This window comes from Schistocerca cancellata, chromosome 3 (genome assembly GCF_023864275.1).
Source record: "Schistocerca cancellata isolate TAMUIC-IGC-003103 chromosome 3, iqSchCanc2.1, whole genome shotgun sequence".
NCBI lineage: Eukaryota > Metazoa > Arthropoda > Insecta > Orthoptera > Acrididae > Schistocerca > Schistocerca cancellata.
In genome coordinates, this window is record NC_064628.1 from 266864579 (window position 1) to 266891317 (window position 26739).

General features: G+C 37.9%; 1 protein-coding gene across 1 annotated transcript in view; it reads left to right on the forward strand.

The window, feature by feature from the left end:
• The window catches only part of LOC126174924 (glutamine-dependent NAD(+) synthetase), a 239696-nt gene that overhangs the window by 122968 nt on the left and 89989 nt on the right, over positions 1–26739 (forward strand). Inside the window, exons 10-11 of the mRNA XM_049921364.1 lie at positions 5421–5589; positions 20006–20141. Coding sequence (XP_049777321.1) covers positions 5421–5589; positions 20006–20141 — 305 coding nt within the window. The remainder of the gene's footprint in view (positions 1–5420; positions 5590–20005; positions 20142–26739) is intronic.

Here is a 26739-nt window from a genome sequence, read left to right on the forward strand (position 1 = left end):
AAAGTGCGTTTTTCATTCCAAAACCAATCAGGTTTGTTCATTCATAGTGTTCTGTAGATTCCATAAAGGAGGAGAATGTTCTGGAATGTGGAACAAGTCAAGATATACATCAACAAGAGATAATGACGTCATAAAAACTTGATATATATTCTTGTTCAACAATTTTTTTTTTCTTTTAATATTTGAAATCAGATCAGCATTCACTCTGCTACGGAGTGAAAATTAATTCTGGTAACAATCCCCTAGGCTGTGGTTAAGCCATTTCTCCACTGTACCCTTTTTTCCAGCAGTGCTTATCTCACAATGTATGTAAGAGAACTTTTACGAAGTTTGGAAGATAAGAGAGAGGATCTGACAAATTAAGTAGTGAAAGTGGGTCATGAGTCATGCTTGGATAGCCCAGTTAGTGGAGCACTTGTCTGTGAAAGGACACGCAGTTTCCATCTGCCAGGAAGTTTTGGCATTGCTGTTGTGTATATACAGTGTCATTGATATTCAGCCACTATGCCACTTGGAGTGCCAAATTAGTGATGCTAAGATGATATGGGTAGTTTAAAAATGTCTTTAGCAGAGCATGTCTTATGCAGATGCATTGTTGCCTCAAAAAGAGAACTGTAAATTCAGCTTCATGTTTTGTGAAAATTGTAGCACTAAAGGTTATTGACTTGTGATATTGATCAGTTTCATGTTGTTCTTCAGTCAAAACACTGGATTCATTCAACCCTCCATGCCAATCTGTCCTGTGCAGGTATCTTAGTCTTCATATAACTGCTGGAACCTGCTCAGTTAGTATGTGTGGTATTTTTAGGCTGCTTAAATGTATTTCAAAATATTCTCTCACAAAAATTTGGTTATTTGTGTATGTAAAATGTTGTGAATACCTCTGTTCCCACTTACAGCACTGAGTATTAATCACCTGAACATCATCCGCCCCTCTGGTAGCAGAGTGGTCAGCACGACGGAATGTCATACCTAACAGCCCGGGTTCGATTCCCGGCTGGGTCAGAGATTTTCTCCGCTCAGGGATTGGGTGTTGTGTTTTGTCCTTATCATCATCATTTCATCCACATCGACACCCAAGTTGCCAACGTGGCGTCAACTCAAAAGATTTGCACCAGGCGAACAGTCTACCTGACGGGAGGCCCTAGCCACATGGCATTTCCAATTTTTTTATCTGAACATCAGTTGAGGTAACATATCATCAGAGTTTGGCAAAAATGTGAAGTTTCCCTTACTTTCATTCTGTTTTTCATAATATTACAATTTTGGAATCTTGATTGTGAATTTAATTGTATTTTAAAAATGTGGTGGTCTGCAGTTCTAATATATTGTACAGCATTTTCCCATAAATTATACTGGAAATTTTGGGTAATAAAGTAGTAGTAAATGAGTGTGTCTGTTGACTTATGTTTATTTCTCATTCAGTTGTAAAAGAAGTGTGTTGTATGTGCAGTGCCTACTCAGTCTGAATGTAGTTATTGTTTGTCACCAACACTAAGATTGGTTTGATACAATTCTTAATTCCTGTCAGTCGCCATGCAATACTTTCTAGTCCTTGTATGTCACTCTTGGGTCTTTGTTCTTTATTTGTTCTTCTTCCAGGATAACAAATGTCATATACTTCATAGAGAGTCTCTTGTCCATGTTTAACATTTAGCCATCCAACATGTCCACATGCTATGCTTACCATCACCTTAATTTTATTTTTGTTTCATTGCATATTAAAGTTGTCATACAGTACAGGTTCCTTGACTGTAAAGTAGCATGTCTTCCATTTTAGCGACCACTGCTGCGTCACTAGCAAACTGTATCAAGATGACCTTTTATTGATGACAAACAACTTCCACAATGAGATAGTCCTGTACTTAACCTCATTCAGAATGGTTACTCTGATAAGCAGATTTGTCATACCTTGGAGTGTGGACAGTCACCAGAAACACATGAAGATGCATGTGGAACAGTTGCTTTTCTCACTTGTGCTGGGAGTCTCTCTTCCAAAATTTGGAGGATTTAAAAAAAAATTGATATCAAGACTTTGTTCTGTCCACCAGCCAGAACTAGAACACTTCTTATCACTGTTAAGGATAATTTGTTGCCAAGGAAGACCAGGTGTATAAGATTCTCTGTTTCTGTAGCAAAGCTTATATAAGCCAAACAATTTGTACAGTCCAGTATAGGCATACAGATAATGATCACCACATCAGACACCAACAACCAGAAAAATCCACCTTGGTCGAGCATGGTTTGCAGAGGGCTGTTGGTGAAACATGAGGATATGTAGGTAGTTGCTGGCACATCTGTGTATTGGTACAGTGCCCTTAAGAAGGTGTTAGGGATTAAACTATTAGTTAACACATTATCTTATTGATTGGGTTTCCTTGAAGCAAGACATGGAGCTCTGTTTTAACATGTATTGCCTCTTGGCTACTATAACATGGCTGAAAGTGGATTTAGTGGTAATTGTCCTGATTGCAATATATCCCTCCTCCCAGTATTACACACCAGTTGTCCTGTATTTGCACTTTGCTAAGGGGAATAGGGGATGGTTTCTGGTACAGTAGGGTTCTGTGGCCTTGGAGGAGTTAACAGCTGTGACACCTGAGCAGTTCCTCTCAGCATCTGAAGATGGCAGTGAGAATGCTGAAACATATCAGTTTAATTGGAGGATCCAGTTGTGAACCTGACAAACATACCCTGTATTACTATGCAGGTAAAGCCTAAGCATGTTCATCAAGATATGATGATGATTATAGTTGTATTCTTTTGCTCAAAACAAAATATAGACCATTTTACAAACCTTAACACAATATTTGCTGTTATTTTTGGTGAGAAAAGAAGGCTTCTTGAAAAGCTGACCCACTTCAGAAGTGTAAAGCTAGTTCTTTCATTGTTAGCTATTACATTTAATTTGTAAGTACAGATTTCAGTATAACAAAATTCCGTTTATCAAGAATTTCTTTTCTTGTCTTGACATCTGCTTGAGAAAAAGAGGAAACCTGAATTCTAAGTTTTGTTTGGTGCTCTGAATATGCTAAGTCTTTGTGCATTATTGTATTTTGGTTTCTGAACCACCACCTTCTCTATTTGTCGTATTTTCCATGCAAACCTCTTTCTGTTATGTGTCTGTTTGCCTCATCCTCTCCTCCTCATATTCCTTGCAGTATTCTAACAGTTTTTTATGTATCTCTTTAGTTTGTATGTCTTCTCTATTCTCATTGGTGTCTCATCATTTTAAATTCAAATTTCTGTCTTCCTTGGATATCATGTTCTACTTTTGTAGTAAATATATCCCAAATTTCCTGCTTTTACTTTGATTTGAAGTTTTTTCACTGCATTACTAACACTTCTGTATGTACAGAACAGAACTGAAAATATCACTTTCTGTTTTGTCATACCTCCATCCAGTTTGCTATGTATCAGTGAGTGTAGTAGATTGTCCAACTTCTGATCATAATCTATTCTAGTGAAATTGTTATTGTAATGGTAACAGAATAGAACAACACTAAAAATTATTGCTGTGTAGATGTTAGTATTGTGCCAAGCTTGTGTTCAGTCATATAAACTGAATTTAAGGGTAACAGTGACTAATACTCCACATCTGTGTCTGAATTACCATCAAAGACAGCACCATTTAGATATTGATGTAATAGCTATTGTCACTTGTTCACTTGGTTTATGTCTGTTTCTCGATTTTCAAAGACACTGAAAGATGATTAATTTAAGGACATACTTCCCATGGTTTTGAATCTCAATTTATGCATAAACAGTCATGCTGTAGTGTGATGTTACATTGAGAATTAAGCAACCTTAGGTAGAAAGTTCAAAGAAGTAATGGAAAATCTGCAGAGAATATGCAAGTTTATCCCAAAAGATTTGAGACAGATTGTTTTGGAATTGTGGTTGTGTATCACATTATGTCAGTCTGCTGTAAATAATTTCTTGAATTCCTCATTAATAGTATATGTTGATTTCTGCAATTACTCTTAGTTTGTGTTATTATAATGTGTAATATTTTATTAGTCTGATGTTTATTTCCTCTTGTCTCCCTTCTGTGCATGAGCTTGTGCTTTCTGGGTAGGAGAATTATTAAATTACTCCCCTTCATTATGGCATATCAGAACATGGTGTGAATGAATGAATCTGACTTGTGTGACAATGTTGAAATCATATCACAATCCAGTTGCACTGTAAAATAGCCCTTTATCAAGGATTTCTTCAACAGTGGTTGCTAATATTGAATGGTACTGGAAGACATTGGTTGGAAGACAAGCAGTATCTTACAGGCAGATTACAAATACGTTGAGCATCAAGTAATGTACATGGTGTCAGGAGATATGGTCAGTTTTCAATGATAGCACATGAACGGTCACTCAAAGCAAAAAAGGCTAGTAAATATGAGCTCTAAAGTGCACACCATAAGAGTGAACATTTGTTCATCTTCACTAATGTGGAACACATCTTTGCTACTAAACAAGTTCTCATAGCTCTTAAGGTACGCATTTTAGAGTCCATGTTTAACAGACTTTAGCATCAAATGATCGTTCCTGTCATATCCCTGAATGGTGACCATTCCTCTAGAGGACACACTGTATAGTGAGATATTACCTTACTTTCCATTGTCTGAAAACATTATTATTATTATTATTATTATTATTATTATTATTATTATTATTATACTATTGAACTGAATCATTATTTTCATTGCAAATTCTAATTGCAGGCTTGTGGTTTGAAATCAGTAATGGTTGCAACAGTGTTTGCAGAAGACAAGTGGATTAAAATTAAATTATGTAATTGAGATGATAGATTTCAAACATTCATAACCATTGTTTTCACAATGGAACCCTGAGTAGATTGGTTTTAAAACTGAATCTCTCAGTGACAGTGATGTTAAATATGAAAGTTACGTCAACTTGAATGAAATTTACAGAAAATTAATTAAATATATTCTTGACTAACAAAACAATCTTCCATGTGCTCAGCATAATTTACAAATATAATGTGAATTAAATGACCAAATACGAATATAATTCAAATTTCTCCTCACTTGAGAAGCTGTTATATTTGAATTTTCCGCTTCTTTCAATTAATTCATTTGTTATTTACGTTGCTGCAATATTGAAAGATAAGCAGAGGACTCTACATTTCAATTAATCAATCTGGAGAAGCAGTTTCTCTCTCCGTATCTAGATATTAAAAAGATTCAATAATTTTGGAAAACACAACTTGACACAAAACAATAGTATCTATTTTATATGGCTATTTTTCATAAATGTTTTTGCATTGACAGAAGTGCAATGTCCTATACTAATTAACATGTTTATATTTGAGGAGTAAATATGTTTTAATTCCTTCTTTTGCAGCTATTTGAGCTCTTACTCTTTAATTATTATTTATTGTAAGCTGTTTGGCATCTTCAGATCCACAGGTGCTTGCCGATGTTCGCAAAATCGTTTGTGATCCAGAATACACTCCATCTGATCCTAAAGAGCTCTGTAACAGGTTACTCGTGACGTGCTACATGGGAAGTGAAAATTCTTCTTCACAAACAAAAAGTCGTGCCAATACACTCGCTCAGCAGATTGGCAGGTGAGTCACTAAAAGGTATCAGTTCTAATGACACTCATGAAAACAGTCAGTCATTTTCTTTTTTTAACCTATTCATGCAGTTTTGTATTTAATATTGACTGTAAGGACAGTCGGGAACTATCTGTGATTTTGGTTTTGTTAGATTAATGTATGGTTTGGCCACAGTAGTGTGTGTTTGAGTGTCTGTGTGTGAGAATGTGTGTACTTTCTGCTAGAAAAACGGCCAGAACTCGAAAGCTAATGAACACTGTTTTCTGTCACACATGTGTATGCACCTCGCATCAGTCTACTGTAGATTAGTGGTACCTTTTCCTTATTTTACAGATTGTGTAGTAGTGTAAGACTGTAACTACTGAAGCTTTAGAGGTCAGTCAGTGAACATCAGTTTTGTGTGTGTAGGACTGAATGATGATGTAAAATAATCACTGATTGGGTAAAACAATTGTAGTGGCCATGGTTGCAGTGGCTCCAGGGGAGAAACAGATTCTCTTTTAATAGATTCTGAGGAAGGTCACTGCAATCATGCCCAAAAGATTGGTTTTATCCAGCTTGTGACCATTATTTTGTACAATGATGGGAACCTTTACCTTAAATGTTTGTTTACACCACATTTTAAAGTAGTTATATTATGTATGTTTTATAAATGTCAGTAATTTGAGACACCATGTTGTCATAAAATCTTTTGGTTTCAATGATTTGATTTGATTTATTTCATGTTCCATAGGTCCAACTGTGTTGGGTTCACAAGGACATGGAACGAGTCAGTTTTTACAAATACAATATGATAATCTTATAGCATTTGAGTACATAATTATATAAAAATTTATTCAGTGAAATCTTTGAGCAGCAATACTGTAAAAAGAAAATACATTAAAGCACTAAAGAAAACAGATACAAAGCACCCACAGATACAGAGCTCAAGTTAAATAACATTCTTAGTGGCATTATGTCAACATGTATTATATAATATTAAAATTTAACAGTTTATTTAGTTAAAAATTCATTAGACTGTAAAAAGCTTTTTCTAGCAGAAATATTTGTAGTGCTTTCTTAAACTTACTCTTGTTATGAATCTCTGTCTTTATTTCAGAAGGAAGAGCATTGAAGAGTTTTGTTCCAGTGTAGTGGACACTCTTTTGCTCCAAGCTCAAATTTCTATGCTCGCTGTGTATGTCATTCTTCCTCTGTGTGTTATGCTCATGATAATTACTGTTTGATTGAGATACAAACAAAACACATGAGAGAAAAAAATGTATTGGCATGTTGTTGTGTATATTTTAAATTTTCGAAAGCTGTTTCTACACGAGTCTCTTGGGCGCAATCCACATATAATTCTTAAAGCTCGCTTCTGTGCAATGAACAGTTTCCTTGCTAATGGCTGGCTGCCCCAAAATATAATGCCGTATTCCACGAGTGAGTGAAAATAGCCGTAGTATTCCACTTTTGCAGTGTTAGGTTCAACACATGTAGTGACAACCCGTAAAGCATATGTAGCAGAGCCTAGCCTCTTACAGAGATCTAAAATATGTGAAGACCAGTTCATTTTCTTGTCAATGTGCACTCCAAGAAATTTTGTTGTTTCCATTCTTTCTATTGGCTGATTACCATAGGTCACACTTATCTCTCTCTCTTTTTTTCTGTTTTTTGTACAGACCTGAATAAAGCTGGTCTTACTGGAATTTAATGAGAGACCATTCAGCTTGAACCAATTAACCACATCTGAGAGTATGTGATTAATGAGTTCCTCAAGATTACTATCTTTTCTACTGCTCATAAAAATTGTGGTATCAGCAGCAAATAATGTAAATTTACACGGGAGGCTTGTACATGATGGTAGATCATTTATAAAAACCAGGAATAACAGTGGCCCAAGAATTGAGGCCTGATGCTCTCCACATGTAATGGAACTCCATTCAGAAAGTGAGGAAACATCACATACTCCACCCGAGCTATTCAAGACAACTTTTTGTTTTCTGTGTTGGAGGTACAACTGTAGCCAATTGCCTGCAACACCACTTATTCCTACTTATTTTGCTTTTTGCAAGAGAATCTGGTGATCAACACAGTCAAACACTTTGCATAAATCACAGAAGACACAAAGTGCTAGCATTTTTTCATTAAGGGTTTCTAGGACTTCATTTGCAAGTGCATAGACTGCATCTTCTGTTGAATGGCCCTTTTGAAAGCCAAATTGGCTCTTGCTGAGAACTCCATTCTTCACGAGATGATCAGTAATTCTTACATGTACTAGCTGTTCTAGAATTTCCGAGAAAGCTGTCGGCAAAGAGATAGGTCGATAGTTAGTTAGTTCAGCTTTAGCGCCCTTTTTGTACAGGGGCTTCACAATGACATACTTAAGTGTACTGGGAACAACATCTTCCTGAAGGGAAGCATTAAAACTATGACAGAGAATGTCCCGTATCCACACACAAGAATATTTCAATAAATTACTGGATACATTATCCACCCCTGCAGAGTTCTTACTTCTTAGAGACATGATGATTTTTTTAATTTCTTCTACAGTGACAGGATTAAGGTGCATTTCTGAAATTGTGTTTGAATATACTGCTTGACAAAGAGTCATCAACATAGGGCTTGCAACCAATCTGTCGAGTTACTGATAGGAAGTGTCTATTAAAAATCTCAGCCACAGTTTTGGGGTTATCTACTAGGGTACCTTCATATCAGATTTTTATTTACGTCTTCTTTGCTTGTTGTATCTCTTCCTTTTTTTGCAATGCTCCAAATTGTTTTTGTTTTATTATTAGAATTATCTATTTTCTTCTCGTAATACAGAGCTTTTGATTTCCTTCTTTAAAATTTCACAGTATAACCTATAGTGTTCCCATTTTTCTACATCTTTACATAATCTTATTGCAACATAAGTTTCCCTTCTGGTTTTCCATGACTGTTTTGTACCTTTTGTAATCCAAGGCTTACTTACAGAATTGGAAGCACTGTTTCCGACCCATTTCTTGGGAAATGTTTCTTCAAAAAGAGCACAGAATTCATTTATAAAACAGTTCAATTTATTTTCAACATTATCATGGCTATATACTAAAGACCAATCCATTTGCTGCAACCTATGGTTGAAAGTTTCTTTTGCCTCTTCATTCATTACTCTTATGAATTTCCATTGAGTAAATTCTTTTTTGAACAGATTAACATCATTAAGAGTGAGAATTTGTCCATCATGATCTGATAGCCCACTTATAACCTGCCTGACAGTATAATTCTGATGTCTACTTGCATCTAAAAAAATGTTATCAATCATAGTTTGGGACTCGGATGTAATTCTTGTTGGGAAGTTTATTACTGATATCAGATTATGTAAGGTCATCACAGTCTCATTAGAGTCAATTTTATTCTTATTTTCTGTCATAAAGTTTATATTGAAATCACCTAAAACTACAAATCCTTTGCTTTTGAAAGTAACCCTGACAGAAGGAGTTCCATTAAATGTAGAAAAGTCTTTATCAGCTGAAGGAGCCCTGTAGACAGTCAACACTATTATTGTGTAGAATTAAGTTATTATTTCTGTTGCACATGCCTCAAATTGTTGTTCCACACAATATTTCTTAATATCTATAGCTTTGTATGCTACACTATCCTTAACATAAATTGCTCCTCCACCTTTGTCTTTTCTTTACGTTGCCTACAGTAGTATGTTACTAAACTATAACTTACTATAGATGGCAAGGCACATTTATCAGTAACATGGTGCTCAGTTAAGCACACATTTTCATTAACGTTAATAAGAAGTTTGATATGATTTGTTTAAGAGGCCCCTTATATTTTGATGAAAGAAAGAGATGCCTTCCTCTTGCTTTTTCATTCTATTAGTTCTGTTACCTGACAGAGAATCCACTGGAGTCTGTCTTGAGACAGGAGGGAGGAGACACTTGACACTACCTACTGTTGTCCCTTCTTTTTCTTCAGGCCCACACACAAAAAATCGTTGATGAGGAGGCGGCTCAGCATTTCTTCTGCTCAACAGCCTTCTATTTGTTGTTGTGGATGGTGATGCTGTTTCTGACACTTCAAATGTTGGTTCTGCCACTACTGCTGTGTTTTCTTGTAAGCTTAGAGTCTTCTTGTTTTTCTTGTTTTTGTCTAAAATAATATTTGGATGATGAGGAACTGTAGTTCTTTTGTCGTTGAAATCGCTGTGCATTGTTCTTTCTGTTAACATTTTGTCCTTTTTTTTTACATGCTTTGTTGGCGCTGATGATGGTTCTAATGCTTTTACCTTTTTTTGAAGTGTTTTCGTTATGGAGTCAGGTGACAGTGATGCAATTATTGTTTTGGTTTTGAATTTATTTTGGTGGTTTTTTATCATCTTGGTTATCAGCTTTGCCAGATAGATAGTCTTTCCCCAAGCCATTCAGGTAAAGTCCGTGTTGCGTGTGGAATCTACGTCCAATATTGCTTATATCAACGCATTTCATGTTTTTAAAATGTCTGTAGATTATTGCAAACTGATTGTTGGCACTTTTTATTTCCCTGTTAACACATGAGCATCTTACAAGATCACAGCGATGTGGAATATTGACCATTATTACGTTAGTGTGAGTGAGGTTCTTCAGACACTGTTTAAGATCACGCGTTGCACTTGCTGTTTCATTTTTGTTGATGTTGTTTACGCCTCCCAGAAGTACAACGATGTCATTATCGTGCAGATTTTTTGCCTCTGCGGATGCAGTCATTTTTTTTATTTTGCTAAGTGGGGCTCCCGGTTTCACTAAACCACACGAATATGTTTTAGTTTACTCGCAAGTCCATGACCATGGCTGTCTGAAAATACAAACAGTTTGTTGTTATTGGAGTTCACAATGTGTGAATCATTTTGTATTGTTTTACTAAACACTTCGGCACAATTTTTGGTCGGCACATTTACATTGACCTCATTCACGCTTGTTTACGTCAATAAATTTTCTTTACTTACCTTATTCACAGTGTCTTTTTGCTTTTCCCATCATTCATGTGAACTGTAAGTTGCATTTCCACTATTGGCAGTTGAAAGTACTTGAAATGTGTTTTCGTGCACAAGATTTCGCAGGTTTCCCGAATTTGCACTTTGGTCATGCTGTTATTGCACTTCACATTTGACCACTTTTCCATAATGGACGAACTATCTCGTGCAAGTTTTAGCGTGTTCCGTTCACTATTTTCTTGTTGTATTTTCAAAATATCCGTTTTCAAACTGCCGATTATGAACTGTAAGCTTGTTATGCGTTCATACAGTTTCGTAATTTTGTCCTTACAATTTTCACACGATTTCTTTTTTAGGGCAAAATTTATGGTTTTCTGGAAGGACACTTGCTTAACTTTTACTCTAGCTGCTGGATCAGCATAATGCTGTTTTTCACCTACAGAAAATATTCGCTCAGCTTTTGGTGATCTTCTACAGTCACACCTTCCTTGTCAAAAAACAAATAATGTTTCTCAACTGGATGAACTGTAGACCAACCAGTTGCACTACATGAAAAGAGAAGAGAAAATAAGAACAGAGTGCAGCATTTCAGCTTTTGATTTTCTACCTACAGTTTAAGTTCCTCTGCAATACATGAGTGAGTAGACACTATATTTGATGCCACTTAACAACCTTTACATCTGACCAGAATTCTCTTTTGTTTTTTCGAGAGGTGTTTAGATAAAATTCTGCTATGGTAGTCATTGAGGGACTTGGGCATTGCCCTTCTGACAGCCAAATGATTTTCATGAAACATTTTTCTTTGCTTTAGCTTACATCTATTGTTCAGTGATAACTTTTGCTTTAGAAGTTTGTTTGCAAAGAGACTAAACCATTGAAGGTTCCTTCTATCCATTAACTGTTGTATTAGGTTCATAACTATTTAATGATTGTTCAACTATTGTTCTAATTTATCCATCTAGGTTGAAAAATCAATTTTTACACACTATATTTAAAAAACTGACTCTCCCCTTTTCGCAACATCTTGTGACTGATAGTCTCTCCTGCAGTCATTACCTGTGTACCAATCAGACTGTGAGGTGTTGTTGGTGTCATACTACTATTTATTTTCCATGTTTGGTTGCAAAAGATTGTGAAGCAGTATGAAGCATGATTTTTTATATTTTTTTATTTTTTTCCACAAAATATAATTTTGTTGTGCCCTGTTGGAACATGTGGTGTAAAGTAACAGCATTTTCAGAGTTTTGTTCTAGCTTTCTTTTGTGTCCATATTTTTTTCAGAATGGACTTCCCCCCCTGCTCTTCCCATTTTCTTGGGGTCCTTCTGGCAGGCCAACTATCCGGTTATGAATTTTCCACATAAAAATTATTCTGTCTGGTATACCGAACTGTGTTAGTCCTGCTTCCTTCAGGTCTTCTTTCACTCCACTGATTCATTTTATTATTTCAGTTTTAACTTCACAGCATTTTTCAAAGAATTCAATGACTCATCTATTGAGTTGGTGCATAAGTTTGTAGCATTGTTCCATAAATTTAATAAACACAATAGATACACATATGAGACTTTAATCATCAATAATATATTCTCCTTCACTATTTACAACAGTCTGCCAATGCTTTTCAATTCCACAACTGTAGAAATCATGTGGTTTTGAGGCAAAGAATTCATTGAGCCATGTTCAGAGGGCATTTTCATCTGGAAAGGAAGTTCCTTGAAAGTTGTTCAGTAGAGAATGGAAAATGTGAAAATCTGAGGGGATCGGGTGAATAAGATAGGTGTGAAATGAAGTCGCAACCCAACTCCTATGTAGAGTTCTTTGTCAGTCCAGCAGAATGTGGGCAGATGTTATCTTGGAGTATCATCACTTAACACAGCCTTACTACACTGTTGCTGTTCCACCAGATGCTTAACATTATCTTTCGTGCATGGGTGCAGGTCTTTGTACAGAGAGTTCCTGTTTTGTTTGGGCTCAACTACTCCTTTCTTTTTCTTATGTTAGCATAAAAACCCCATATCTCATCACTGGTAATGATACAGGATAGGAATGGTATGAGCAAACACAGATACATATATGGCCACCCACTGATTTGCGTGATTTTTGTTTAAGCGTATGGTACCATAAACCTGATTAGTGAACCTTCCCCATTGCTTGCAGATATCACACAATGGTGGAATGATCACAGTTCCTTAAATTCCAGTTCTTGAGTACACTAATGTGGATCATTGTGGATTAATTTGTTTAAGCAATCTTATCGAACCTGAACATGGAGAGTCACTAATGTCAAAATGACCCTCCTTTAAATGAGAGAACCATTTTCTTGTCGTGTTCTGTCCAGTGGCATTATCTCCATACATGACGCAAATGTTTCTGACTACCTCCACTGCTGTCACGCCTCTATTGAACTCAAATAGAAGAATATGTGAAATGTTCCAATTCTCCACTTGGCATTCTATTTTCTAGTGTTCACAGCTCCATTCACTACCTCCAAATGACAAAAGGACGAGATGTAAACTGAAATAGCAACAGTGAACTATAAATAAAAAATTACAATGTATAAATAAACCCATAGCAAACAGAACCAACGTACAAAACGCAAATGCCAAAGACTTATGCACCAATGTAATAATATAAAAGTTCACATAATCTTCAGTTTATTTATTTACTAATAGTTTGTATGTTCCATCATCAATATGACTTGAACCTAAAAGTTTCCCCAATTCTCTTTTATCTTGTTTAGATTTCTTCAATATCTGTGTCTGTCTAAAATGTTTCAACCTTGTAAAGACATACTGGGGTCTCTCTCTCTCTCTCTCTCTCTCTCTCTCTCTCTCTGTGCGTGCGTGCATGTGTATGTGTGTGCATGCGCATTCTTAGAGGATTTAGCTAGGAAGATGTTAATAAAACAAATACCTGACCCAAAAACCTTGTTTACATTTAAGCTCAGTTCCTATTAAGTTTTAATACATCCATATTTTGATAGACTCCTCAGTTATGCTGTTTCATAAGCTTTAAGCCTGCATTAAAATACTAATCTTGTTCTAAAATCTAATTCAGGCTGTCCTCAGTGACAGCTGATTTGATTAGCTTCTTCAGTCAGGTGTGGCACCATTGGTCTTTGTATTGCTTGTCAACATTTATAATAGTCTGTCCCCCACATAAACATACTGTCTTCATCACTTTGGTTATCTGTGAAGGGCACTTTTTATCACAATAACAATGTAAGTGACTAATTATGAGAGAGACAGAGACAAAAAGAAAATACGTAATTTGTTGGATGGTGTTATAATGTGAAACTTGGAAGAGGATAGTATGGAGGAAGGCTGTTCTCTAAATGAATATCACCCATTATAGTTGCTAGATAAAATATTATTGCAATGGTCAACACAATAACAGTGAGCAGTTTCTTCTTGTGTAATATTAGTTCTTAGAGTGAGCAATTACGTATATGTTGCAATTATTTAGACTATTGGCTTTGAATCATGTATTTCTAATCAGTCATTCAGCAGAATTGAAGATGCAGTCAGCAATAGATCGTGCAGGAAAAGCATGTTAATGAGTTTCTTGATATTTTGAATGCATAACATCCAGCGTACTTCTTTGTTGGGACTTCAAACAAGAAAGTATTTAATAAAAAAGGAGAAAGTTAATGACAGATTGGGAATCGTTGTTAGCATATGCTTGTAATGAATCTGTGGGATGGATGCTACCCTCAAACAGAATGTAGATTTTTAAAGGGGAAGATTGTCTCTCTTTATAGTTAGTGGATCAACATGGAGAAATACTTTGATATATGCAATTGTAGTAATATTATTGTAGTTTCTCCTTTGATTGCCTCTACATGGATACTCTGCAAATCACATTTAAGTGCCTGGCGGATGGTTCATTGAACCACCTTTACAATACTCTATTACTCCAATCTCGTATAGCGCGCGGTAAAAACGAACACCTGTATCTTTCCATGCGGGCTCTGATTTCCCTTATTTTATTATAGCAATCATTTCTCCCTATGTCGGCTGGCATCAACCAAATATTTTCGTATTTTGAAGTAAAAGTTGGTGATTCAAATTTGGTGAGAAGATTCCATCGCAGTGAAAAATGCCTTTGTTTTAATGATGTCCAACCCAAATCCTGTATCATTTCAATGACACACTCTCTCCTATTTCACGATAATACAAAACATGCTGCCCTTTGAACTTTTGTGACGTACTTCATCAGTCCTATCTGCTAAGGATCCCACATCGTGCAGCAGTGTTCTAAAAGGATGGACAAGCATAGCATAGGAAGTCTCATTAGTAGATCTGTTACATTTTCTAAGTGTCCTGCCAATAAAATGCAGTCTTTGGTTAGCCTTCCATACAACATTTTCTGTGTGTTCCTTCCAATTTAAGTTGTTTGTAATTGTAATTCCTAGGTATTTAGTTGAATTTCCAGCCTTTAAATTTGACTGATTTATCGCGTAACCAAAGTTTTAAGAGATTCCTTTTAGTACTCATGTGGATGACCTCACACTTTTTGTTATTTAGGGTCAATTGCCAATTTTTGCAATATACAGGTATATTTTCTAAATCGTTTTGAAATTTGTTTCGAACTTCTGATGACTTTACTAATCGATAAACGACAGTGTCATCTGCAAACAACCTAAGACAGCTGCTCAGATTGTCTCCCAAGTCATTTATATAGATAAGGAACAGCAAAGAGCCTATAACACTGCCTTGGGGAATGCCAGAAATCACTTCTGTTTTACTCAGTGACTTTGTTAATTAATACAAACTGTGACCTCTCTGACAGGAAGTCATGAATCCAGTCATATAGCTGAGACAATAGTCCATATGCATACAATTTCATTACAACCTGCTTGTGTGGTACGGTGTCAAAAACCTTCTGGAAATCCAGAAACATGGAATCAGTTTGAAATCCCTTGTCAATAGGACTCAACACTTCGTGTGAGTATAGGGCTGCTTGTGTTTCACAACAACGATGTTTTCTAAAGCCATGTTGACTGTGTGTGTCAATAGACCGTTTTCTTCAAGGTAATTCATAATATTTGAACACAATAGAATATTGGTGTAACCTCTGCAACTTTCCAGTTTTTGGGCACGGCTCTTTCATCAAGTGAACAGTTGTATATGTTAAGTTTGGAGCTACTGTATCAGCATACTCTGAAAGGAAACTAACTGGTATACAATCTGGACCAGAGACTTCTTTTGTTAAGTGATTTAATTTGCTTCACTACTCCGAGGATATCACTTCTACGTTACTCATGTTGGCAGCTGTTCTTGATTTGAATTCTGGAATATTTACTTCATCTTCTTTTGTGAAGGAATTTTGGAAGGCTTTGTTTAGTAACTCTGCTTTGGTGGCACTGTCTTTGATAGTATCTCCATCAGTATTGTACAGAGAAGGCATTAATGAAAAGAATATATGCAAATTTATAATTTGATTGACCCATGTCTACATCGAGATTTAGCAGAAACAGGTAGTATAGGTTTGACTAGGGAGCATCTTCTTCCGTACAAATAACATGTAACATGTTTGAAATTGTTCACAAATAAAGTAACAAAGTTCCAAATTTATATTGAGGGTGTGTCTAATTTATAACTTTTAAATGACTGTCATGACATTTTGAATATCTTTTACCTTTGCATTATGATGTCCAGACTCGAGACATCTGTACAGATGGTTAATGCTGTCCTTTTTTTATAAACTTGAAACTACTTACGTTACATTCAAGCAATGACAGAAACATCTACATTTTCATCTACATTTATACTCCGCAAGCCACCCAACGGTGTGTGGCGGAGGGCACTTTATGTGCCACTGTCATTACCTCCCTTTTCTGTTCCAGTCGTGTATGGTTCGTGGGAAGAACGACTGTCTGAAAGCCTCCGTGTGCGCTCGTATCTCTCTAATTTTACATTCATGATCTCCTTGGGAGGTATAAGTAGGGGGAAGCAATATATTCGATACCTCATCCAGAAACACACCCTCTCGAAACCTGGACAGCAAGCTACACTGCGATGCAGAGCGCCTCTCTTGCAGAGTCTGCCATATGAGTTTGCTAAACATCTCCGTAACGCTATCACTGTTACCAAATAACCCTGTGACAAAACGCGCCGCTCTTCTTTGGATCTTCTCTATCTCCTCCGTCAACCCGATCTGGTGCGGATCCCACACTGATGAGCAATACTCACGTATAGGTCGAACGAGTGTTTTGTAAGCCACCTCCTTTGTTGATGGACTACATTTTCTAAGGACACTCCCAATGAATCTAAACCTGGTAACCGCCTTACCAACAATTAATTTTATATGATCATTCCACTTCAAATCATTCCGCACGCATACTCCCAGATATTTTACAGAAGTAACTGCTATCAGTGTTTGTTCCGCTATCATATAATCATACAATAAAGGATCTTTCTTTCTATGTATTCGCAATACATTACATTTGTCTATGTTAAGGGTCAGGTGCCACACCCTGCACCAAGTGCCTATCTGCTGCAGATCTTCCTGCATTTCGCTACAATTTTCTAATGCTGTAACTACTCTGTATACTACAGCATCATCCGCGAAAAGCCGCGTGGAACTTCCGACACTATCTACTAGGTCATTTATATATATTGTGAAAAGCAATGGTCCCATAACACTCCCCTGTGGCAGGCCAGAGGTTACTTTGTCTGTAGATGTCTCTCCATTGATAAAACCATGCTGTATTCTGTTTGCTAAAAACTCTTCAATCCAGCCATACAGCTGGTCTGATATTCCGTAGGCTCTTACTTTATCAGGCGACAGTGCGGAACTGTATCGAAAGCCTTCCGGAAGTCAAGGAAAATAGCATCTACCTGGGAGCCTGTATCTAATATTTTCTGGGTCTCATGAACAAATAAAGCGAGTTGGGTCTCACACGATCGCTGTTTCCGGAATCCATGTTGATTCCTACAGAGTAGATTCTGAGTTTCCAAAAACGACATGATATGCGACAAAAAACATGTTCTAAAATTCTACAACAGATCGACGTCGGAGATATAGGTCTATAGTTTTGCGCATCTGCTTGACGACCCTTCTTCAAGACTGGGACTACCTGTGCTCTTTTCCAATCATTTGGAACCTTCCATTCCTCTAGAGACTTGCGGTACACGGCTGTTAGAAGGGGGGCAAGTTCTTTCGCGTACTCTGTGTAGAATCTAATTGGTATCCTGTCAGGTCCAGTGGACTTTCCTCTGTTAACTGATTCCAGTTGCTTTTCTATTCCGTGGACACTTATTTCGATGTCAGCCATTTTTTCGTTTGTGCGAGGATTTAGAGAAGGAACTGCAGTGGGGTCTTCCTCTGTGAAACAGCTTTGGACAAAGGTGTTTAGTATTTCAGCTTTATGCGTGTCATCCTCTGTTTCAATGCCATCATCTCCCCGGAGTGTCTGGATATGCTGTTTCGAGCCACTTACTGATTTAACGTAAGACCAGAACTTCCTAGGATTTTCTGTCAAGTCGGTACATAGAATTTTACTTTCGAATTCACTGAACACTTCACGCATAGCCCTCCTTACGCTAAGTTTGACATTGTTTAGCTTCTGTTTGTCTGAGAGGTTTTGGCTGCGTTTAAACTTGGAGTGAAGCTCTCTTTGCTTTTGCAGTAGTTTCCTAACTTTGTTGTTGAACCACGGTGGGTTTTTCCCGTCCCTCACAGTTTTACTCGGCACGTATCTGTCTAAAATGCATTTTACGATTGCCTTGAACTTTTTCGATAAACACTCAACATTATCAGTGTCAGAACAGAAATTTTCGTTTTGATCTGTTAGGTAGTCTGAAATCTGCCTTCAATTACTCATGCTAAACAGATAAATATTCCTCCCTTTTTTTATATTCCTATTAACTTCCATATTCAGGGATGCTGCAACGGCCTTATGATCACTGATTCCCTGTTCTGCACTTAAAGTCGAATAGTTCGGGTCTGTTTGTTATCAGTAGGTCCAAGATGTTATCCCCACGAGTCGGTTCTCTGTTTAATTGCTCGAGGTAATTTTCGGATAGTGCACTCAGTATAATGTCACTCGATGCTCTGTCCCTACCACCCGTCCTAAACATCTGAGTGTCCCAGTCTATATCTGGTAAATTGAAATCTCCACCTAAGACTATAACATGCTGAGAAAATTTATGTGAAATGTATTCCAAATTTTCTCTCAGTTGTTCTGCCACTAATGCTGCTGAGTCTGGAGGTCGATAAAAGGAGCCAACTATTAACCTAGCTCGGTTGTTGAGTGTAATCTCCACCCATAATAATTCACAGGAACTATCCACTTCTACTTCACTAGAGGATAAACTACTACTAACAGCGACAAACACGCCACCACTGGTTGCATGCACTCTATCCTTTCTAAACACCGTCTGTGCCTTTGTAAAAATTTTGGCAGAATTTATCTCTGGCTTCAGCCAGCTTTCTGTTCCTATAACGATTTCAGCTTCGGTGCTTTCTAGCAGCGCTTGCAGTTCCGGTACTTTAACAATGCAGCTTCGACAGTTTACAATTACAGTACTGATTGCTGCTTGGTCCCCGCATGTCCTGACTTTTCCCCGCACCCTTTGAGGCTGTTGCCCTTTCTGTAATTGCCTGAGGCCATCTAACCTAAAAAACCGCCCAGTCCACGCCACACAACCCCTGCTACCCGTGTAGCCGCTTGCTGCACATAGTGGACTCCTGACCTATCCAGCGGAACCCGAAACCCCACCACCCTATGGCGCAAGTCGAGGAATCTGCAGCCCACACGGTCACAGAACCGTCTCAGCCTCTGATTCAGACCCTCCACTCGGCTCTGTACCAAAGGCCCGCAGTCAGTCCTGTCGACGATGCTGCAGATGGTAAGCTCTGCTTTCATCCCGCTAGCGAGACTGTCAGTCTTCACCATATCAGATAGCCGCCGGAAGCCAGAGAGGATTTCCTCCGATCCATAGCGACACACACAATTGGTGCCGACATGAGCGACCACCTGCAGATGGGTGCACCCTGTACCCTTCATGGCATCCGGAAGGACCCTTTCCACATCTGGAATGATTCCCCCCAGTATGCACACGGAGTGCGCATTGGTTTTCTTCCCTTCTCTTGCTGCCATAAACAAGTGGTTTGTTAAAGTTTTAGTCCATTACACAGTTTTCATCTGTTCCAAAGTTCCAATGCAGTAAATTCTCCAGTCTCTAAAGAATATTACAAGGTGAATGTTTTTTCGGAGTGGGGAGGGCGGGAGGGAGAGCCCAATGTAGGAGTCAGGGTAGGAGAGACATTGAAGATGAAGCTTAATGGAGGACTCTTGTCATAATAATTATATTTTTTCCCACAGTAGTCTTTGCATTATTGTACTAACAGATATATAGTTATAAAATCATATATTCCTGTTGGCAGACAATCACTTCATTATATCTTAATTGAAAATACGGGAATATATAAAAATAAGTAAACTAAGCTGATCCAAATAGTAATTTCCCTTTTCCAGCTACCATACGAATATATGCATCGATGTTGCTGTGTCTGCTGTGCTTGGCATATTTACGTCAGTGACGGGTCTTGTTCCAAGATTTGGCTGTCGGGGTGGAAGTGCAAGAGAGAATTTGGCTTTGCAAAATGTACAGGTACGTATGAAGTCTTGACAATTTGGGTTGGCATGCAAGTAAACCAAAGTCGATAGAGGTAGATTTAAAGTTTAATAACGTTCTCATCATAAACCATGTGCTACCCTTATATACAAATTCCTCAGTGAAGTCCAGAGTAATGTAAATTAGAGCAAGAAGATAAAGTAAGAAAACAGTGTGCAAACTAAAATTTAAAAAAAAAAATGTTTGAGAGAAGGAAGGGCAGTAAGTAGAACATATTGTAGGTAGATATGGTAGTGGAAAGTTCTAGGTGAATGTAAATAATTTAGGAGCAAAGGTAACTCATCAAATAGTAGAGGCTTTCAGTTTCAACAGGCACACAGCTTTCGGATGACTCATTTTTGAAGCTAGAGTACACATATATGTCCACACCAGCACAGTTACATTGTGCTGGCTGAAAACAGTGTGGTGAGACTCCAGTGTTTTGTGTCTTGACTGGTGTGATAATTTGTGTTTGATGAAACATGTGAGAGGAGAAAGGCAGAGAGGATTGGGGACGATTGCTGATAGCTGTGAGGGAGGCAGGAGGTGCATGGGAGTGGAATACAACATGTTACAAGTACATAAGTACTGATGTGCTCGTGCAGTGCATGGTGATGACAACATCATCAAGGAGTAGGTAGGGAAACAGAATAGAGGGAAGTGACACTTGGGAAGAGATCTTGGGTGCAGAATGAGTAAAATTAGTATCCTGAGGCAGGGCAGGGATAAGTGTGGGGGCAGATTGCGAACAGAGATTGATGCCAGGAAGATTACAGGAATGGAGGACGTGTTTTCAAGGACAACTCCCAACATGTAGTTCAGATAAACTGATGAATTTGGGTGAGGGAAGATGCAGATGTGTACAGGTTGTGAAGCAACCATTGAAATTAAGCATATTGTGCTCAGCACGTTTTACCACCACTGGATAAGATTTGCTCTTCTTGGCCAAGATTTGGTAGTGGGCTTTCATTTGGAAGGACAGCTAGTTGGTCATGCCCACATAAAATGCTGTAAAAACTGGAGCATAGCTGGTATGACAGACTGCTTTCGCAGGTGGCTCTGCTTCTGGTGGGTTAGTATAAGCCTCTTACAGCATATATGTGTATCAGACAAGTCTTGCACTTAGGTCTTCCCCAGGGATATAACCCATGTGGCAGAGGGTTAGATGTGGGTGTGGCTTAAGGATAGATGAGGTTATTGCATAGATTGTTAGGACAACAGAATACCACTTTAGGAGGACTGGGAGGAATTGTGGGTAGGATCTTCATTTGCAGATACAGTGATAAACAGTTGAAGCTGTAGCATGGTTCAGTTGGTCCAGTCAGGGATGTTTTTAGGAGGAGAGGATGGGCGGGGGATGGAGTAATTAAATATTGTTGGCCAGGTCTAGTGGTAGTTTTAAAGAGATGATACTCATCGTGCTTCTTGGGGATCTCCTTAACTCCGTTGCTTGAACTACTTCTGCCTGGAAGCCAGGTTCTCTTGTAGATCTGGAAGCACAATAGATTGACGTGTTTGTAGAATAATGTAGATGACAAAACTGTTTCGTATGTAATTTTCATAAATAATAGTCCTAGATATCTTGCTGCCATAAATTTACAACGTTCATGCAGTGAAATGCATTTCATTTGTACGTAACTCCAGAAAACTTTACATTTCTCCTTCCTTCCCGCCACACACACACATATGCAAGAGAACTGCCCCCAGTTTACACCAGTAAAGATACGAGGGTTGTCCTCAAAGTAAGTTCCATTTGGTTATATAAAACAAATGTGTACAGATACAGAAAAAATATTTATTGTATAAAAATCTACAACTTTTAAACTAGTTTTCTACATAGTACCCGAAATTTTGTAGACACTTGTCATAGCGTGGCACAAGTTTTTGTATGCCTTCTTCATAAAAGGTTGCTGCCTGTGTATTCAATCATGTGGTTACATGTTCTTTCAACTCGTCATAATCATTGAAGTGTTGACCACCAGGGACAGATTTTAGGTGTAAGAAGAGATGAGTCACTAGGAGCGAGGTCCGGGCTGTATGGAGGATTATCAGACACGTCCCAGTGAAATTCCCTTAAGAATTGTTTGGTCATGTTTGCCGTGTGAAGTCGGGCATTATCATGGAAGAAAACACCACCTTTTGACAGTAATCCTCGGCACTTGTTCTGTATTGCACGGCACAATTTGTTAATGGTCTTGCAGTAAATGTGCCTTGATTGTTTGGCCTTTTGGTAAGTAATCAATCAGCAAAATGCCCTTTCTGTCCCAAAAAATGAGTAACAATTTCATGACTTAGTGATTGTGAGATTTGCGGAACTTCCATAGCAAAGGCATTAGGTATAAACTTACGGTTGTGCTTAGTCTTCTCTTCATTGTGTGAACCAGTTCATCAGTAACCACAGACAGGTGTTCACTTTGTTCTTCATCGTGCACTTCATCATGTCCTTCAGTGAACAGTCTGACCCATCTTCTAACCATTGAATCACTCATAGCATTTTGTCCATAAACCTCGCAGATTTTGCCAATGAATTTCTTTTGGTTTAACTTTCTTTGCATTTAGAAAATGAATCACAGATTTGATTTCATGCACGGTGGCATTTTCAATTACGACTGACATTATAAAGAAGCACTACAAAGCACACGTCAGCAGCAGCAATTTGAAAATGGTATACATGTCTTCTCCTTGAGTCAGAGTAACTGCTGCACGTGCTCGGAGCTGTGATCATAGTGCTGCCACAGATAGAAATAGAAATGGAACTTACTTTGTGGGTGACCCTCGTATATTAATACTAACATCGAAACATTGAACATTAAATCGAAAATTATTTACAAAAAATGAAATTCATTCAAATGTACAATACAACAATTATGATAATATATATCACATAAACAAAAGTATATATCTTTTTGTAGTGCAGCAATTTTATGATTTTTTTTAATCATGGGGGTAAATTGTGTTAGCACGACGTATTATACAGTCAGAGTTTAAAAGATTTCAAATAAAATAGAAAATAGAATAAAACCATAAATTTGTGAATATACATGGTCCAACTGCTTATTGCACGTTACAGTAGTTGAAGGATTGTGTAAGGACATGGCTCAGGAAATCTGTCTGTGGACTAGGTTTAGGCAAGAAGGGAAATTCTTATCACTGCAGATGCATTGTCCACAGGTGGCCACATTACATGGGAGTGGTTTTCCAATGTGTAACAGATGCAGCTGCCAAAATGTGACCACTGTTGATGGTTAGTGGGCTTGATATGGACAGAAGTATGGATGGAACCATCAAAGAGGTGGAGGTTAACATCCAGAATGGTGGCACATTGGGCTGAAGAGAACAGAATGGAGGGAGTGGGGGAGAAGGTGTAAGACTGTTGAATAATGATATGGTGACTTAACCCTGGGTCCAAATCATGAAGATATCACAGTGAACCTGGACCAAATAAGGGGTTTCGTTTTTAGGGAGACTAGGAAATTTTTCTCTAGACAGTCCATAAATGAATTAGCATAGGAGGTTGCCATGAAAGTACTCATGGTCATGCTGCATTTTGTTTATGTATCTTCCACTCAAAGGAGAAGTTGGTATGTGTGAGGATATAATTAGTTAAGACTTATAATGGAAACAGCAATCACAATGATATAGAACACCTATTAAAAGACCAATGGAATCAGTTTGGAAATCATTAAGGTACTGAACTGCTAATGTTATTAAGCCACAGTAATTGCACTTACAATGCTTGACTACTTAAAATTAGTGACAAAAAATGACAATGGATTATGTTCAATCGGGTGCTTCACAGATTCAACAGCCCGTGTGCTGACTATATCTTTACATGACTGCAGATTTTTTCCACATGTACTGTAAATATAAATGAAATTAATGAAATGTAATTTTGACAGTCAGCACACGAGCTGTTGAATCTGTAAATTACATTTAATTAAATTACAATTCATTAATTTCATTTATATTTACAGTACACATAGAAAAAGTCTGCAGTCATGTAAAGATTATAGTCATCACACGAGCTGTTGAATCTGTGAAGCACCCGATTGAACATAATCCATTGTCATTTTTTGTCACTAATTTTAAATAGTCAAGCATTGTAAGTGCAATTACTGTGGCTTAATAGCATTAGCAGTTCAGTACCTTAATGATTTCCAAACTGATTCATTGGTCTTTTAATAGGTGTTCTATATCATTGTGATTGCTGTCTCCATTATAAGTCATTTATGAGATGTTCGATATAATTAGTTAGATGTATAGGGAGCAAGCAGTAATCTAGGTGGTAACGGAATGGGAAAAGGAGAGTCATTGAAGGAAGTAGTTCATATCTTCAATATGGGATTCTAGACTCAGGCTTTTCTTTGAGATGTTGGTTGACAAGATTGAAGATTCTCTCACTGAGAGCACAGTATCCATCTACAGTGTGGTGTCCAGGATTGTTAGGTCTATGGATTTTGGGAAACATGTAGAGGATGGATTTGTGGGGGTCAGTGGATTGAAGAGAGAGATGAATTTGGAAGAGAGATTCTGTGATTTGAGTGGCGTTTGTTCTTTAAATTCTTTTACCAATCTTGATGTCACAGAATCCTCAACTAGGCAGAAAGATGAAAAGATACAATAACTCCCATACTACGAGGATGGTTTGAAAAGTTCTCAGAATCACGAGAGGTCAGTCTAGCACAACAAGTTGTTCACATGATATTCATTTGACTGTTGCTTTAAATATGTGTCACATCGGTGCTCTTGGAAGAAGGCTGTCATGGTGACATGGCTCTGTTGTCGTTCCCGCATAGTGATTTGCGAAGATGGAAAAAGTTGAGATTCGAACAGTGATTAAGTACTTTGTAAAGAAAAGTATGAAAGCAAAGGACGTTCATGTCGATTTCCAGAATACACTGGGGGCTCTGCTCCTTCATATTCAGCTGGTGCCAAGTGGACAAATGAATTTAAATTTGGTCAGGAGAGTTTAGATGGTGATCCACGCAGTGGTCGGCCAAGGTGCCAGAAGTCATTGCAAAAGCACACAAAATGGTCATGAAGGCTCGCCGATTGAAAGTGCGTGAAATTGTTCACGCTTGCCAGATGTCATCTGAAAGAGTATATTGCATTTTAACTGAAGAATTAGAAATGAAAAAATTATCTGCAAGATGGATGCCGCGACCCTTGACGCTGGATCAAAAACGCATGAGAATGGACATATCGGAACAATGTTTTGCCCATTTCAGGAGAAGCGAACAAGACTTTTTGTGCCAGTTTGTGACCACAGATGACCACAGGTGAAACTTGGGTGCATTATTATACCCCAGAGGCAATAAAACAGTCAAATCAGGAAAGATGCTGGTTCTCAGCCACTAAAGAAAGCAAAGACAATTCCTTCAGTGGGAAAGGTCATGGCATCAGTGTTCTGGGATGTGAAGGGGATTCTGTTTGTAGATTATCTCCCCACTGGGGTAATAATTGCTGGAGAATACTCTGCTAAACTCCTGGACAAATTGCTGCAAAAGATACGTGAAAAAAGGCCAGGTTTAGCAAGGAAGAAAGTCATCTTCCATCAAGACAATGCGTGCTTGCACACATGTGCTGTCGCCATGGCAAAATGGTATGAATTGTTGCCATGTCCGCCTTATTCACCTGATATTGCTCCATCAGACTTCCATCTCCTCCCAAAACTGAAAATTTTTCTTGGTGGACGAAGATTCACTTCATACAAAGAATTGATAGCCGGAGTTGACAACTATTTTGCAGGCCTGGAGGAAACTCATTTTTGAGATGGGATCAAGGCACTGGAACATCGTTGGACCAAGTGCATTAATCTACAAGGAGACTACATGGAAAAATAAAAAAAGTTTCAGTGATGTAAGTACTTTGTTTTCTATTTCATTCCGAGAACTTTTCAAACCACCCTCGTACATTGTAAAATAAATATACTGTAGACTTGTGGAAGAACTCAAACTTCTGACTATAGGAGACAAATTTTTAAACCTGTTGATATCCAGAATGGATTATCTCAATAGGGAGAGGAGAAAGTGACGTTTTTGTCAACTGTGTCTCAAGACTGACTTATAATTAATAGAAGGTGTAACAATATGCACATAAACACTTGGTGATCACAGGCTAGGGCCACCCTCTGACATTATCAAATCCTCTCCCCCAATCCCCTCAATTCCACATGTCTTTTCTGTAGTGTTTTAAAATATGCTATATGTCATTGGACTGCACTACCACACCATCAAGTATTAAGCCATGGAAAGCCTAATGCCACAAGAGAATATGTCTCTTCTGGAATTGGACAGAACATGGTTTTGTGGATGCTGCAGTACAGTGATTAAGATACTGCACTCAACAGTTCAGATATCCACTGAGCCACTCAGTGCAGTGCAGTCAAAAAGCACAAAATGGGTCACTGCAAGTGTTCCAACACTCTTATCAACTATTCCACCATGCTCTACACAAATATGGGAAGCTATCAAGAAGATTTTTGATAAACACAGTTGGCCGAGTACAGTAGCTGCATTGAGGTAGGGATGCCTCCAAACAGTACCTGGGGACATGGTCTGAACAGTGACTGATGACTTCTCGACGCCTACTGTCA